This window comes from Oryctolagus cuniculus, chromosome 21, assembly GCF_964237555.1.
Source record: "Oryctolagus cuniculus chromosome 21, mOryCun1.1, whole genome shotgun sequence".
Lineage (NCBI taxonomy): Eukaryota > Metazoa > Chordata > Mammalia > Lagomorpha > Leporidae > Oryctolagus > Oryctolagus cuniculus.
Genome location: NC_091452.1, coordinates 23,965,241 through 23,982,697, shown reverse-complemented (window position 1 = coordinate 23,982,697; position 17,457 = coordinate 23,965,241). Strand labels below are relative to the sequence as shown.

Sequence of the window (17,457 nt, the reverse complement as noted above, 5' to 3'; positions counted from 1 at the left end):
AAGGCAAGCTGGAGAATTGCATTCGTTTTGAAATAAGTACCAATTTGAGTATACAAAGGGTCTTCAGGAAGTTTGCGCAAAATGTGTATTATGAAAAGCTACTCAGGGATTTAAAAAAATGTCTTTCACAAAAATACCTTTGAGTTCCACTCTCCGTCAGCTTTTTCATTCCACTCTGCGTCAGCTTTCTCAAGGGCCCTTGTATATCTGCCCCTGGGAAGCAGAACGAGGCGGCGGCGCTGGGCACGGAATCCCAGACAGACTTCACTGCACGGGCAGGGGGAGCTGCTGCTTCAGGGGTGGGGTGCAAACATTCCATCTTCAAAAACGGAAACTGCTCGGGGGGGCTGCTTAGCCTAGCAGGCAAGACGCAGGCACTGCACATCACGGTGCCGGGGTACAACACCCAGTTCCAACTCCTGACTCCGGCACCCGGCTAATGCGGACCCTGGCACGCACCCAGCGGTAGCTGAAGCCACTGGGCTCCTGCCACCCATGGGGGAGGCCTGGACTGAGTTCCAGATCCCAGGTTCAGCCCTGGCACGGCCCCCAGCCATTGCAGACATTTGGGAGTGAACCAGTGGATTGGAGAGAGCTGCCCCGCCCCCGCCGCTCAAATAAGACGAGTAACAGTAAAAATGCGTTAAAGTCTAAAGTCAGCCTCTTGCTCTGCACCTCCGAGCCAGCCTCTCACCTGGCAAAGGCAGCAGCTGTGTGTAAGTAGCCTTAAGTCCCCAGAACAGGGGCCGCGGCGGGAGTCCTGCCCGAGGCACACGTCCGCAACCCGGAATCCCACCTGAGACTGCGCCTCTGGGCCTGGCTCTGGGGCCTCTCCTGAAAGCCAGGCGACCAGACTCATCCAAAGAAAGGCACGCACAGAGCCCGCACCAGCCCGAGAGCTGCTGGCTACCCCTGGTGGCCTTGGCGGAGCAGCTGCGGGTCACACAGAGCTCGGCGGGGAACAGCAAGTACACACCAGACCAGTGTGAGTCTCCTCATTGCTGTTCGCCCCAAACACTTCCAGCCCCCACTCGCTGCAGATCCAAGGCGCCACAGTCCACACCACCACGCCGAACGCTCGCTACCTGAATGGATTTTCATCACCCGGACCGCCTTGGCCTTGGCCAGCTCCAGGGCGGTGATCCACTGCTGCCGGTCCACCTCTGAGCTGGCCTTGAGGTGGTAGCTCCTCGCCCCGCTGATCAGCAAGATCCCACAAGAGTTCTCCGTGTCCACGTGGGCGGTGGCCAGGTTGATGGTTCCACGGCAGGTGTGCGCCATCTCCCCCTGGTTTCTGTAGGCATGAAAGAGAGGGCAGGGGGTGAGGCTCCTGGACTGAAGATAACCCTCGAGGGCATCCGTAGAATCCCACGCCCTCAGAGCCGGGGAGGCCCCTGTGTCAGAGTTGGGAGATGATTCCTATTGGGGTTGACTGGTCACAGCTTGGTGGAAGGGGGGGTCTCTGAGGCCACGTGGCTGTGGGAGCCATGTGCTGGGCATGCCTGCTGTGGGCTGAGCCCACGCAGGCCCGAGAGAGAGAGAGGAGGTGGGGGAGCATCTACCCACGGCCCCACAAGGCGGAGCAGGTGCACCCCAGAGTCCACGCCAGACTCTCCCCATGAGGTCCCAGAATCATGGAGTAGGAGCAGGTTGGGATCCCGTCCCCTAAGACTGAGACTGGGGACCCAGAGCCCAAGGGGGTGGGCTTGAGGGATCAGCCCTGGGACACGTGGCCCCTGCCGCTGGCTTTGTGTCACCCCGCGAGACTCACGAGGGTGCCCCCTGTTCTGTGATGGCTCAGAAGGCACTGGCTGGGTGAACACCACGCTGGTCCCTCCCTCTGCTAGTTACCAAATGGTGGTGTTAAGGGTGGCAGAGTCAGGGGAAGCAGAGGGGACTAATGCACATGCCGTTTGCCACCGGGGCCCAGCGCCTGAAAACCGAGAGCCAACACATGGCCGCACTACGGAACTCACTCTCGTAGACACTCAGAGCAAACGGAGGGCCCCGCCCCGCCCCGTGACACCCCCAGAGGGACTTGGAAGAGTGGCAGCACTTCCTCCTGCCCAAGGCAGGGGCTCCTGGGGCGATTTTCTGCCAGCTTCTGCTTGTCCTCCATTGTCCCCGGCTGCTCCTTGCTGCTTCTGCGGATTCTAACGTCACACGACATCCATCTCTTAGGCGAGCGGCCACTGCCCTCTCTGACTCCCTGTGCTCATATCACCTGCCTCTCGGGGGACCACACAGAGCGGGGGAAAGTCCAGCTCTTGGGTGCTGGTGTCGTCCGCTCAAAGGGAGCTCACTTGGATTTGCCAAACTGGGAAAGCTGGGCGAGCCTGCAGGGAGAGTTCCACTATCCACTCGAAATTATTCAGGTGGTGTCGCGACTGATCGAAAACGGCAGTACGGTGGCCGAGGGGGAAGGAAGAGCAGGGGCAAAGACCACCAGGCAAGAAGTCGGCGGCTTTCATAGAATTAAAAAAAAAGTCCCGTGGCCAAGTGAACAAGAGAGTGAGAAAGTGGATAACAAAGATAGATAGATAGATAGACAGACAGACAGACAGACAGACATGATGAACCAGAAACCAAGCCAGGACCAAATTCAGTACCTTGTAGGCTACTTGGACTCTTATCCTAAAAACTCAAGCAGCAAGCCTTTTTGGGCTCAAGAAAGAAGCAGAGAGAGTCAAGAGTCCTAGAAGTTTCTGCAGAAAAACAGGGAAGTCGGTCCAGGTTTCCTGTGAGTGGCAGGAACACAATTACTTGAGCCATCGGCACCGCCCCCCACAATGTGACTGAGGAAGCTGGAATCAGGACCCCCGCGGGGTCAGGGGTCACTCCAGTGTGGGGTGGGGGTGACCACACTGGCATCCTAACCACGAGGCCGAACGCCCACGTCCCTGGAGTTACAACCTTTCAGTGTTACCTTTCTGCATTCTTTGGGAGGAATTCTATAGCAGGACATGCGAACTTCGGGGCTAAAAACCTTTAAAATTGTCGGGGTCTGACGCATTTGCTAGTACTAGGATTTAGGGGCCCTTTGGGAAGTGAATACATTGTACTAGGCTGGTAGGGCGGAGCCCCCATGATCCAATCCTGGTGGCTTCATAAGGAGAGACCCCCTCTCCCCGGGCACAGCCGATGCCTGTGCACCCTGTTTCTCTGCTTCATGGCCCAGGGCATCCGCCTTCGCGGCCCTCTGACCCACCCAACCTTGCACCTGTGAACCTCCCTAAACGTGCGCCAGGGTAAACTTCCTCTCTTCCTAAACGGCAGCTCTGAGGCATTTGCTACGGTGATGAGAAGCTGACGATACACCTGACGACCTCCAGGCAGCCCGGGCCGTAGCCCACGGCATCCCAGTCCCAACAGAGCCCGCACGCTCACGCTGTCTGCTGTTTCTTAAGGAGACATGTTCTGAGGTATCACTTGGGTGTCTGGAGGATACTGGAGCTATTTAGAACACAGGGAAACAACATACAAAACACCCACAGTGTAACCTTCCCGCACAAGAAGGCACCACGACCAACATCCTATGAAGCGAGCTACGGTGACCCAGCAGTGACCCTGGGCACACTCTCATTCCTGGCAAAGACACCGGGCACCAGAACTCGGCAGCCCACCATAGCTGATGTGGCACTTCCTGAGCCACGGAGGCCACCTCTGGCTAATGGTTACCCATCCGTCGTGGACACAAGCTCTCTTCTGTCCCCTCTCTCAGTGCCACCTCTGGGGTCCAAGCGTCATCTCCAAGTGTAGGCTCTGGCTTCCACAGTGGCCACCAGGAGGCTACATTTCTGCAACCCTACAGCGTGCACTACTTAGGGCCTCCCAGGTCAAGCGATGACCAGCGGGAGGTGGGAACCGGGCACTCGTGTCCTCTGTGGATCTACTTCTCCCAGGTGCCCTTGCAAACCTCCTGGAGAAGCCCATGAGCCCAGGGAAGGCAGGTGAGGCGGTGGCCAGCCCCACAAAGCATCACATCACACCACGCTCATCGTGCCGTTCCACGGGAGAGGCCCACCCACCTGCAGTAGTGAGCAGTCCGTTCTCTGGGAAGACCCAGGCAGCCACCAGCTGCATCAGACCCCTTCCACCCCGGAGCCATGAACGGTTTGTCCTCAGTGCAACAGGTGCACAGCATCTGCTCACGGCGTCCAAAGTTGCCAGCGCCTCATCGGCTGGCCTAGATTCCCACATGGCAAGGCCTCAGACCAGATGGCCCATTCCAGCCAAGGAGGCGCAACTATGCCCATGACTGTGACTTCACTGGTGTCGCATGAACCCCACTGTTACTCAGGGACCGTCAGCCCAACAGAACAGCGGGTCAGCTGAGGCACCGACGGGAAGACATTGCCTCGGCTCCAGCCTCTGTCTTCCAGGAGGCAGGATGCGCCTTGAACCGACAGCTGGCAGGTGCAGGTGTGTCTCATGTCACACAGAGGAACCCCTTCGAGAAGTTGGGCTATGCCTTCCCCGTGCACTCAGCTGGGTTAGAAGTTCTAGTTGTAGGGGCAGAGAAGAACGCAGCATAATCGGGCGCCCACTGAAACGGAAGCTGCCCTAGCACCTGGCCGCCCCTGGCTCCTCCTGCCAGTGGCCCACAAAGGAGGGGGTGACTACACCGCAGGGGCCACTTGTCCTAACTCCCATGACAGTTATGCTAACAGCCCAGAGGCAATGGGCAGAGAACGTCCCCAAGGTGACCCAGAGGATTTGCTGGGCCACCTCCCCTACTATTTCCATGCCTGGTCAAGGCCATCACTGGACAAGGCAACTATGGACTTGGACCCATGAGGACCAGCGTCACAGCCCGGCCAAAGCACTGGCAGAGGCCTCGGGGGTGGGGGGCTGGAGTGGGTCACAGAGGAGGAAGCTGAGGGGTCCCCACCATGAGCTTGTGTCCTGAGACTCCCCCAAACGGCCACCACCAAGGACTGGCCTCTGTCCCTGAGCAGAGTGGAGGGAGGAGGGTGTAGGCCAGGATCGTGGGAGTGCGCTCAGGCCTGCGGGCACAGGCGAGGACCCTCGTGGGATGCAGCCCCCGGGGACCTTCTCAGATTCCCTCCACCACCTCCTGGCCGGCACCTTAGCGTGTCGCATCGTCCCTCCACGCGTGGACCCACCACCGTGAGACACGGAGCAGCCCTTCCACAGACTCCCGTTTTCTCTTTGGGAATCTTCTAGAAAACTCCCTGTGCCAGGTGTTGGGTTCTCGGGGGCTTTCTGCTCCTGGAAGGCAGAGAAACAACTGCTCGGGGCAGAAGAAATTTTATTGGAAACAGGATAGCAGAGGAGAGGGAGGGTGGGTGGTAAGAAGTGGGTCCAGACAGCGAGCAGGGGACGGGAGAGCTCAGTGCCCGGGGATGGGCAGTTGTCTTTCTACACCCCTGGCCTTGGGGAAGGGGCGTGTGCATGAGCTATAAGGTGGGCCTGACCAGGCAGGAGGCTCCCCTGATGGGTGTTTATCTAAATTACTGATTTAAGGTGTACGTCTGCCCGGGACAGGTAGGCAGGCAGCCCTAAGGGTCACTCCACCGTGACAACCTCAGGACTCACTCCTCACTGGGACCTGGAGGTGTGAAGTTAACGATTTCCGTCCCCAGCGGCCCAGCCACTCCCAACACCAGGCATGCTGAGCGACCTGCTGGGCAGTGACACCAGCCAGGCGACACACCGCACGGTCCCCTTCCTCCACCCTCTGCCTCCCTGCCCCGGGACCACGTCTCCCAAACAAAGCCTCAGCTCTTTCATCCTGGCCTCAAGCCTGTTTGCCAGAGGACTCGCCAGAAACTGCCTAAGGGCAAGCAGAAAAAAAAAAAAAAACTCAAATGGACAGAATTTGGACACAGAGAGGGACCACCTGCCACAGTGGAGCAAAGCACTGGCCCCGATCAGCCTCGAGTGTGTCTTTGGTTCGGCGTGAGCTCAAGCTGACCCTGATCCACTTGGTCAGTTCCCATGGGAACTTCCAAATTCTGACCCAGCCGGAGCTTCCTGGGAGCCGCCATCGACAGGATCTGCGCTAGGGATCGAGGTCACCCAGAGAAAACCAGATGCGGGGTGCTGGCCGCGGAGAACGTGCTAGCTGGTGACAGAGACAGGCGGGTACGTTGCAAGCCACTGTTTATTAATGGATTTGAGAGAACAGGGTGTGCACGGGGTGGGAACTCATCGAGCTGGAATTGACCCACTCTGTTGCCTCTGCGCTGAACTCCCACAAAAAGTTGTCTGAGGGGCTGGCGCTGTGGCGTAGTGGGTAAAGCTGCCACCTGCAGTGCTGGCATCCCACAGGGGCGCTGTTTGAGTTCCAGCTGCTCCACTTCCAATCCAGCTCTCTGCTGTGGCCTGGGAAAGCAGTAGAAGACGGCCCAAGTGCTTGGGCCCCTGCACCCATGTGGGAGACCTAGAAGAAGCTCCTGGCTCCTGGCTTTGGATCGGCCCAGCTCTGGCCATTGTGGCCATTTGGGGAGTGAACCAGCAAATAGAAGACCTCTCTCTCTCTCTCTCTGTTTCTCCCTTTCTCTGTCTGTAGCTCTACTTCTCAAATAAATAAATGAAATATTAAAAAGAGAGTGGGGGGGGAGACAGAGGGAGGAAGAGACTGGAGTGAAGCATCGCAGGGCAGAGAGGCAGGAGCTGGTGCTGCAAACGCCAGCGTTAGGGAGGCCACCATGGATTCTCCCCTGCAGTCTTCAGAGGGACGTGGCCTTGACTGTGGACTTCAGCACCTGGATCTCGTACTTCAGCCTCCAAAACTGTGACACGATAACGCTATTTTTTTTTTAAGTCACCCCATTTGTAACACGTTCCGTACGAGTGGATTCAACCAACTTGCAGATGGAAACCATTTGGGAAAAAAAAATACACACACACCTATACTAAATATATATAGAGGTTTTCTCTTGTCATTATTCCTTGAACAGCATAGGGTAACAGTTATTTACAGGGCACTTACTTTGTATCAGGTATGGTGAGTAATTTAGAGGTGATTTAAAGTATTGGACATAGCAGGTGTGGAGCCTAGTGGTTAAGACTTCCATCTCCCGCCCTGGAGTGCCTGGGTTCAATTCCCAGCTCTGGCTCATGACCTGACCCCAGCTTCCTGCTAACGTGCACCCTGGGACCATGGCCACACATGACCCCTCCACACAGCGCACTCAGCCTCCGTGGCACCTGCTCAGCTCCCCTCACTTCCCAGAGCAGCCCTGCCCGAGACCTGGGCGTCACAGCTCAGAGTTTCTCCCTCTTCCAGCACCAGAGCCCAGACAGCTCAAAGTAGTCAGCAGAGACTCGGGCTCTGGCCAGCGGCACCTGCTTACTCAGGACAGTGTGGACAGGGGCAGCCATGGTGCTGGCAGGAACTGTGACAGGGGACGTGCCTTGGCAGTCACAGGCAGCCCCACCCCGCGGCTTCCTACCACAAGGAGGTCCAAGATCCACAAGCTCCAAGACACACAAGCTCCTGCTGCCAGCACAGCCCCTTTTGCCAACTGTGTGTATTTCTGGCTCCTGCCGCTGAGTCCCCGGGAGGCACTCCCAGAGGCCTCATCTCCCTCTGAGGACCATCATCTCCCAGGGGTCACCTGCAGCCGCTGGCGCTGGCTTCCTTGTGGTCCGGAGGGCTGAGTCAAATCCCAAGCCACGGAGCACTCAGGCCCCCAGCAACCAAGTGACAGAACACGCTTGCAAAAACCTGATCAGCCCATACCACAAACACCACGCTCTCAAATGCCCATTTGCCCACAAAGCAGAAACTGAAGTTGGGGGGCAGGTGTCTGGCAGTTACAACGCTGCTTGGCACGCCGGCAGCCTGTATTGGAGGGTCTGAGTTGAAGCAACAGCTCTGCTTCCAATTCCAGCTCCCTGCTACTGCGTCCCCTGGGAGGCAGCAGGTGGCGGCTCAGGTGCTTGGGTCCCTGCCACACACACGGGAGACCTGGATTGAGTTCCTGGCTCCTGGCATTGGCCTGGCCAAGTCCCAGCTATTGTGAGCCTTTTGGGGAAGAAACCAGTAGATGGAGGATCTCTCTTTCAAATACATGAAAATAATTTTTGGGAGGCTGGCACTGTGGCATAGTGGCCAAAGCTGTCACCTGCAGTGCTGGCATCCCTTATGGGCACCAGTTCAAGTCCTGGCTGCTCCTTTTCTGATCCAGCTCTCCGCTATGGCCTGGGATAGCAATAGAAGATGGTCCAAGTCCTTGGGCTTCTGCATCCGCATGGGAGACCTGGAAGAAGCACCTGGCTCCTGGCTTCGGATGGGCGCAGCTCTGGCCATTGCAGCCAATTGAGGAGTGAACCAACCAATGGAAGACCTCTCTCTCTCTCTCTCTCTCTCTCTCTCTCTAACTCTGACTTTCAAATAAATAAATCTTTTTTTAAAGAAAATTTTTTTATTATTTATTTGACAGGTAGAGTTATCGACAGTGAGAGAGAAAGAGAGACAGAGAGAAAGGTCTTCCTTCCGTTGGTTCACTCTCCAAATGGCCGCCACGGCCAGCACTGTGCCGATCCGATGGCAGGAGCCAGGTGCTTCTCCTGGTCTCCCATGCGGGTGCAGGGCCCAAGCACCTGGGCCATCCTCCACTGCCTTCCCACGCCACAGCAGAGAGCTGGCCTGGAAGAGGAGCAGCCAGGACCAGAACCCGGAACCCATATGGGATGCCGGCGCCGCAGGCGGAGGATCAACCAAGTGAGCCACGGCGCCGGCCCCTAAAAAAAAGAAAATTTTTAAAAACTCAGAAATGACCTGCAGTCAGCTCTCAAAAATTGCTGCTCTTGCCCTTGAGTTTCCTGACTGCTAGACAGACATCAGGGTGGTGCAAGCCAGGCTCTGAGCCGGTTCTACAACAGGGCAAAGCCAGCGCAGACCGGGTGACGGCTCGGTCTGTCCACAAGGTGGGCAGAGAAATGGGATTCGAGCGCATGGGCAGCTTGCAGAGCGTTTCTGGCTTGTTTGGTTGGAGCCTTCTGGAAGCTTCCGGCAAGGTGGCAGTGACATCAGGGCAGGGACACGGCACAGGTGTTCTCTGAGCCCACTGGGAGAGCACGCCGTCCCCAGACTCTGCTGCTGCTAGCTGTGTTGGGGGAGGGGGGGGTGGAGTGGACGCTCTGTGGGAAACCAGGCCTGTGAGGACCTGTGCTGGGCAGTCATGACACAGGCAGCGCCAGGGTGTCAGTGTGCAGCCTGGGGACTCGTCACAAACGGGCCTTCCCTGCACACCTGCTGCGTGAGTGGAAGACTGCCTGGAGGAGGAGGGCGGAGAGGATCTGCGGCTGAGGAGGGAGCCCTGGGCTCTGAGCACAGCATCCCCTGGGACCTGGTGGGTACTGGCGGGCGGCCGCTCCTAGCACGGTGGCTGAACAGGCCTGGTGCTTGCTGCTCCACATCCCCAGCCACCAGGGCTCACAGGCCAATCCCAAGCATTTGTGCAGTTTCAAAAAAAAATATTTTTTAACATTTATTTGAAAGGCAGAGAGATGGACAGAGATCTGTCACCTGTTGGCTCATTCCCCAAATGCCTGCAACAGCCATGGCTGGGCCAGGCTCAAACTGGGAGTGGGAACTCCATCCAGATCTCCCAGCTGGGTGGCAGGGACCCAGGAACCTGGGCCATCCCCTGCTGCCTCCCAGGGTGCACGTCAGCAGGAAGCTGGAACCAGGAGCAGAGCCGGGACTCGAACCCGCGATGCGGACATCCCAAGCAGCGTCTTAGCCACAACGCCAAACATCCACCACCGCATTGATTGCTTAGGGTGTGATAAGGTTAGATCCCAGTTCCAGCTGCAGAACCGGAAGCGGGGAGATGCAGAGTCAGCCCTGCCCCCACCCTGTGTGCTACCCACTGGGCTGCATGGCCTTGTCCCCAGGCATCACCAAAGCCACCCATGCTGGCCACGCAGTGCCACTCAGAAAGCACTCAACGTCACAAACAGACGCACCTGCGGTGCCGCGGGTGCTCCCAGAGGCGGCGGCACCATCGCTATCCGCCTGACCCGGTTTCTTTTCGCCTCTGGCCTCATTCCCGGCTGTTGGCGGTCTCCCTCGAGAAATGTCCACAAAACGCTGCTCTGAGGACATTTCTGATGTTGTTTGGAAAATGGAAATTAAAAAAGAAAGAAAAAAAAAAGAGGTTCGGGAGCATTCTCCTGAGACTCAATCGCACCTTGTGGTTTTACAAATGCAGGTGATGGACGGTGACAGACAGAGGACAGCGACTCAGATCAGAGCCCGACTTCCCAGGGCACACAGGCGCATGCGTGGGACTTGCGACCCTCCCAGGGGCTACAAAGTGGGCCAACCTGGCACCGATCTGGTTAGCAAACGTCAATCACGCAGAGCCTGCTTGGCAGGCGCAGGGCAGAAATTAATGCTGGCAAAGGAGAGGAGGCAAGAAGGTGACAAACCTCCCACCCTGGCTCCCCCTGAACGGCTCAGGACCACCAAAAGCCAGAGCCGGAAGGGGGTGTCTTGGCCACCACCAACACAGAGCGCTTTCCACGGAGAACACTGGGGAGCTGTCCAGAAATCTCGCCTTGGTTTACTTGGTCAGTGTGCTGGAAAGCCGAGACGTGAGGTCTGCAAGACATGGACTTGGCCTGTTTGTTCCTGCCCAGGCCGGGGCTAACAGGGTGGGAGCTCCGAGCCCATGTGCCGGCTGAGTGAACTGCACGGACCTCCTCCAGCCCGAGGTTGCACAAGCAGTGGAATAAACCCCAGGAGACGATCAGTCCCAGCCAAGAGCATGGTGACGCCAGTCTGCGCCCCCACCCAGAGTCCCCCCACTTCATGTGCTGCAGGTAATGGGGACAAGGTCCCATTCAGTCAGCGTCACTCACTGAAAGTCCATGAGGGGGCCGGCGCTGTGGTACAGTGGGTTAAAACCCTGGCCTGCAGCGCTGGCATCCCACACGGGCACGGGCTCGAGTCCTGGCTGCTCCACTTCCGATCCAGCTACCTGCTAATGGCCTGGGAAAGCAGTGGAGGATGGCCCAAGTGCTTGGGCCCCTGTATCCACATGGGAGACCTGGAAGAAGCTCCTGGCTCCTGGCTCCTGGCTTCAGATCAGCCCAGCTCCAGCCATTGCAGTCATTTGAGGAATGACCCAGTGGATGAAAGATTCTCTCTCTCCCTCTCTCTATATAACTCTACCTTTCAAATAAAATAAATAAATCTTACAAAAACAGATTTACTTATTTATTTGAAAGGCAGAGTTACAGAGAGAGCAGTTGGGGGGGGGGGGTTCCATCTGCTGGTTCACTCCCAAATGGCCTTGATGGCGAAGGCTGGGCCAGGCTGAAGCCAGGAGCCTGGAGCTCCACCCAGGTCTCCCCCGTGTGTGAAAGGGGCCTGAGCACTTGGGCCGTCTTCCCCTGCTCTCCCAGGTGCACCAGCAGGGGCCTGGATGAGAAGTGGAGCAGCCAGGACTGGAACGGGCACTCCCATGGGATGCTGGCGTCACAGGTGGTGGCTTAACCCACTGTGCCACAACGCCAGCCCCCATCAGACCCTGCGTGTGGCCCCACCAAAACGTCGGAGCATCATGCAGAACCCAGCAGTGTCTGAGGCAGTCCCAGCAGTCTGTCGGTAGGAAGCCTGCCACAGGAGGACTGAGCCAATGCTCAGACAAAAACAGCCTCTCAGGCAGAAAACCGGTAAAGACCGCACTTCCTCTGCCGGGGCAACAGCAGGTCACTGTGGTGAGAGTTTGGAATTAGGAGACTGGTCAGGCTGCAGTCGCACCCCTGGACAGCCCCAAGCAGAATTCCCGGTCCTCTCCGACACGCCTCCTCCACCTCCCGCAGCCCCATCAAGCCGGCGCTGGCCCACAGAGTGGCCTCTACAGCGCACCCTGCCGGTCCACGCCTGCGCTGCATTTTTCAAAATCTCCCCCCGCTTAATCCCAACATTCTGCTTTCAACCCTTTACCTGGGCCCTCTGTCTTCTTTCTTATTTAAGGGATAGGCAGACAGTGCCTTCCTCTGCTGATTCACTCCCCAGATTCTGTCTGCAGTGGGCCAGGCTGAAGCTGGGAACTCAGTGCAGGTCTCCCACGTGGATGGCGGGGACCCAAATACGTGAGCCATCAGCTGCTGCCTCCCCAGGACCTGCCTCAGTAGGAGGCTTGAGAACCAGTATTCAAACTGGTGCGTGAATAGGAGAGGTGAGTCCGTTAGTGGACATGATAACCACTAGGTCCAACGCCCCCCTCCCTCCCTTTCTTTCTTTAGGATGAAGTAACCGCTGGCTCCCCCGTGCCTGCTGCCCCCAAGCTCCCAGCCTGCCAGTTTCCTGGCTGAGCTTGCTTTGTGCACCTGCTGGTCCCCTTCCCAGTGCCCACTTGCGTACCTCCTCCTGCCTGCCGGCTGAAATGCCACTTCTTCCAAGAAGCCTTCCTGACTTGCTGTGCTAAGCTCCCGCTCCCCCCTCCCTCGCTGAATTCTCACTGTCACATTATCTGTCCGAGGCAGCTTCGGGCTAACGCACAGCCCAGGGAGGCAGCAGATGAGGGCTCAATTGTAGGTCCTTGCCGCCTACGCACAGGAGACCCAAATTGGATTCTAGGCTGCTGGCTTTGGCCTGGCCCAGACCCGGGTGTTGCAGGCAGTGGGGAGTGAACCAATGGATGGAAGAGCTCTGTTTTCTCCTTCTAACTTCCAAATAAAATAAAAATAAATAAGTACTTTTTAAAAATCCATTTAGGGGCCGGCATTGTGGTGCAGAAGGTTAATGCCCTGGCCTGAAGCGCTGGCATCCCATATGGGTGCCGGTTCAAGACCCGGCTGCTCCACTTCCAATCCAGCTCTCTGCTGTGGCCTGGGAAAGTAGCAAAGGATAGCCCAAGTCCTTGGGCCCCTGCATCCATGTGGGAGACCTGGAAGAAGCTCCTGGCTCCTGGCTTCAGATCGGCGCAGCTCTGGCCGTTGTGGCCAATTGGGGAATGAACCATCCAATGGAAGACTGACCTCCCTCCCTCCCTTCCTCCCTCTCTCTCTCTCTCTCTCTCTCTCTCTGCCTCTCCTCTCTTTGTGTAACTCTGACTTTCAAATAAATAAATAAATCTTTAAAAAAATTCATTTAAGTGGAGTAAGGATAAAACGTCAAAGAAATGAGTATTAACAGTAACATCAACCCATTTGACAAATAACCAATCACTAAGCAATGATCAGAATTGACTTTTCCTACCTCTACAAAGCTGCAGTTTTTGTACAATTACTCATTCCAAAACCACCAGCTGTTTCCATAACAAGTTTAACAGTGAGAGCCAGCAAAGAAATAAAAGATATCAGGAAGAATGAAATGGAAATTCCAGCACCGAAAAACACAAACAAAACATAACTCAATGAAGAGACAGAGAAAAATACCAGTTTACTTGAATATAGAACAATAGATATTATCCAAGCTAAATGACAGAAAGAAAACAGATAGTGGGGGAAAATGAGCAGACTCTCAGGGACCTGCAGAACTATAACAAAAGATCTGTGGCCGGCATGTGGCACAGCGGGTAAAGCCCCCACCTGTGACACCGGCATCCCATGTGAGCACCGCCTGGAGCCTGGGCTGCTCCACACCCAATCACCCAATGCAGCTTCCTGCTAATGCACCTGGGAAAGCTGTGGAAGACGGCCCAAGTGCTTGGGCCCCTGCCACCCATCAGGGAGACCCAGATGGAGTTCTGGGCTCCTGGCTTCAGTCTGCCCCAGCCCCAGCTAATGTGGCCATTTGGAGAGTGAATAAGAAGATAGAAGATCTCTGTTTCTCTTCCTCTGTCTCATATCCACATCCATGTTGTCTTTCAAATAATGGAATAATTTTTTAAATGTCATCAGAAACTATGGAGGCCAAAAGGAAGTGGCATATTTTTTAAGTGCTGAAAGAAAAGAATTAACCTAGCATCCTATAGCTTCAGGAATGAGGGTGAGGGGAAGACATTCTCAGATAAGAGAAAGCTAGCAGGGGCCAGAGCCACCACCTGCAGTGCCAGCATCCCATATGGGTGCCTGTTCGAGTCCTGGCTGCTCCACTTCCAGTCCAGCTCTCTGCTGCGGCCTGGGAAAGCAGTGGTAGATAGTCCAAAGCCTGGGGCCCTGCACCTGTGTGGGGGGACCCGAAAGTGGCTCCTGGCTTCAGACTGGCGTAGCTCTGACTGTTACGACCATTTGAAGAGTGAACCAGTGGATGAAAGACCTCTGTCTCTCTCTGCCTCTGCCTCTCTGTAACTCTGCCTTTCAAATAAAGTAAATAAATCATAAGAGAGAGAGAGAGAGAGAGAGAGGAAGCTGGAGACTTTACCACCAGCCGACCCACCCTAGAATGCCAAGGAAGTCCCCTAGAAAGACAGAAGTGATGACAGGAATCCTGTAGCGTCAGCCAGGAAGAAAGCACACGGGAGCAACGATGCGAATCAAGACAATCGCTTTCCTGCCTTTTTTTTTTTTTTTTTTTTTTTTACAGGCAGAGTGGATAGTGAGAGAGACATAGAGAAAGGTCTTCCTTTTGCCGTTGGTTCACCCTCCAATGGCCGCCACGGCTGGCACGCTGCAGCTGGCGCACCGCGCTGATCTGAAGCCAGGAGCCAGGTGCTTCTCCTGGTCTCCCATGGGGTGCAGGGCCCAAGCACTTGGGCCATCCTCCACTGCACTCCCGGGCCACAGCAGAGAGCTGGCCTGGAAGAGGGGCAACCGGGACAGAATCCGGCACCCTGACCGGGACTAGAACCCGGTGTGCCGGCGCCGCAAGGCGGAGGATTAGTCTATTGAGCTGCGGCGCCGGCCTGCTTTCCTGCTCTTAAGTTCTCTATTTTAGGTTGGAAAAAATGAAAAGCTGCCTGCTCTGAGTCTACACCACCATCACTGGCTTCTGCGAAGGACCCAACTCACTTGTGTGATAACTGGCGAGTTAAGGAAAGCATGGCGCCTTTCCCAGATCACAGAAGCCCCTGGAGGCAGCAGGGGATGCTCAGGTACTTGGGTCCCTGCCGCCCACATGGGAGACGCAGATGCAGTTTGGACTTCCGGCTTTGCCTGGCTCGCCCTGACCATTGTAGGCATTTGGGGGTGAACCAGTGGGTATAAGATCTCTGTCACTCTGCCTTTCAAATAATATTTTAAAATAAAATAATGATTTTTTAAAAAACAAAGGTTTCCGAGTGACAGGAAGTGGCAAAGGGCCCGGAGCCAGCTTCTCCTAGGGCTGGCACTGCAGTGTAGTGGGTTAAGCCACTGCTGATGACGCACCCTATACTGGAGAGCACCAGTTTAAGCCCTGGCTGCTCCGCTTCTAATCCAGCTCCCTGCTAATGCACCCGGGAAGGCAGTGAGAGATGGCCCAAGTACTTGGGCCCCTGCATCCACATGGGAGACCTGGATGGAGCTCCAGGCTCCTGGCATCGGCCTGGACCAGGCCTGGCTGCTACAGCCATTTGGGGAGTGACCCTTCAGATAGAAGATCTCTTTCTCTCTGTCTCTCCCTCTCCCCCTTTCTCTCTGTCACTCTGCCTGTCAAATAAAGAAATAAATCTTAAAAACAAAAGATTCCTCCTAACCAAAGCTGGGACAATCTGATAGATCTAGATTATAACCCATTGGATCAGACAGAAATTCATGGACTTATACTGACAGTAAGCAGAATAAATAAATGGTGGCTACGGACCCAGTACAATGCCCACTAATAAACGTAGAAAGGCTAGTGCTATTAGAAAATCGCCAACCAGCAACTATCTAAATAATAACTTATTTAGGCAGGAACCACTACAAGACGCTAAGGACAGTGGGTGGAGGTTCGCTGAAGAACAGGATTTGCAGAGCCTCAGTGTCTCTCCCCATAAACATACTCACTAATCACACATTGATCAGCAATTCTGAAATTCATGGAGTCTACAGTCGAGGGATCCGGCCAGCACCAAGTAAGCCCAGCGCTCCCAGTTACATCACCAGCAAGGAGACAGAGCCACACGACGTGTCTCCGGATACGGTGTACCACTGAGGACACAGCAAGTCGGCCGTGCCCCTGGTGCCCCCACATACAATGTGCAGGCCCTGAACATGAGAAATTGTTGGATAATCTCGAAGTGAGGACCGTCCTGCAAAGCAACATCCAAGGCTAGAAGGGCGGGGACAACACGGAAGTACTGCTCCAGACTGGAGCTAAAGGGAGAGACACGACAACCAGACGCCACGGGTGAGCCTGGAGCGGCTCTGTGCTTCTAAGGGACATTACCAGGACCGTGGGCAGAAAAGGAAGGGGGTTCCACAGATTAGATGCATTTATTCTATCCATAGTCCCGTCGGGAATATGTAGAAGAATGCTCTTGTTTGGTTCAATTTAGATTTTTTTGTTTGTTTAAGATTTGTTTATTGGGGGCCGGCGTCGCGGCTCACTAGGCTAATCCTCCACCTGCGGCGCCGGCACACTGGGTTCTAGTCCCAGTCGGGGCGCCGGATTCTGTCCCAGTTGCTCCTCTTCCAGGCCAGCCCTCTGCTATGGCCTGGGAGTGCAGTGGAGGATGGCCCAAGTCCTTGGGCCCTGAACCCGAATGGGAGACCAGGAGAAGCACCTGGCTCCTGCCTTTGGATCAGCATGGTGCGCTGGCTGCAGTGCGCTGGTCTCGGCGGCCATTGGAGGGTGAACCAACGGTAAAAGGAAGACCTTTCTCTCTGTCTGTCTCTCTCTCTCACTGTCCTCTCTGTCTGTCCAAAAAAAAAAAAAAAAAAAAAAAAAAAAAAAAGATTTGTTTATTGGAAAGGCAGCGCGACAGAGAGAGAAGGAGAGGCAGAGAAATCTTCCATCTGCTGGTTCATTCCTCAAGAAGCCACAGTAGCTGGGACTGGGCCAGGCTGAAGCCTGGAGCTGGAAACTCAGGCTGGGTCTCCCACGTGGGTGGCAGGAGCTCAACTATTGGAGCCATCATCACTGCCTCCCAGGGTCTGCGTTAGCAGGAAGCTGGAGCCAGGGGCTGGAGCTGGGAATAGAACCCAGACCCCAGGACACAAGTGTCTTCACTCCTAGGCCAAACACTTGTCTCAAAGGGAAGATTTAGGGCATGATACATAGGGATTGGGTTCTTTATAATGGAAATGTATGAAATATACAGAAATGGAGACGTTACATAGGAACCCCTTGTCCCTAGCACCCGGTGTCAACAAGTCATAGAGGGCCCCTCCATGCTGTCTATGGCCTCCCCATCCCATTTAAGCTGAGGCCAACCCTGGACGTTTTAAACTGCCACTTCTACATATTTCAGTATCTCTCTGTCTCTTTGCCTCACAAGTAAATTTTTAAACTTTTTTTTAATTAGGGAAAAAAAAAAAAAACCTTCCTTGTGCATAGCCTGGCACAGGCAGGGGGCCGTGCCGTGCTAAGCGTCTCTTGATGAGAACGAAGGAGATGGCGGGGTCCCCAGGGCTTGGGGCCGCATCTATTTTGAGCGAAGTCGTGAGCCTGTCAGATCAGCG

At 55.6% G+C, this 17,457-nt stretch overlaps 1 protein-coding gene across 6 annotated transcripts in view; it reads right to left on the bottom strand.

Annotated features, from left to right (window-relative positions):
* The window catches only part of OSBP2 (oxysterol binding protein 2), a 155,919-nt gene that overhangs the window by 112,701 nt on the left and 25,761 nt on the right, over positions 1-17,457 (bottom strand). For all 6 annotated transcript variants that reach the window (XM_070065823.1, XM_008272141.4, XM_008272140.4 and 3 more), the window contains one exon: positions 1,086-1,294. In XM_070065823.1, the coding sequence (XP_069921924.1) occupies positions 1,086-1,294 (209 nt within the window). The remainder of the gene's footprint in view (positions 1-1,085; positions 1,295-17,457) is intronic.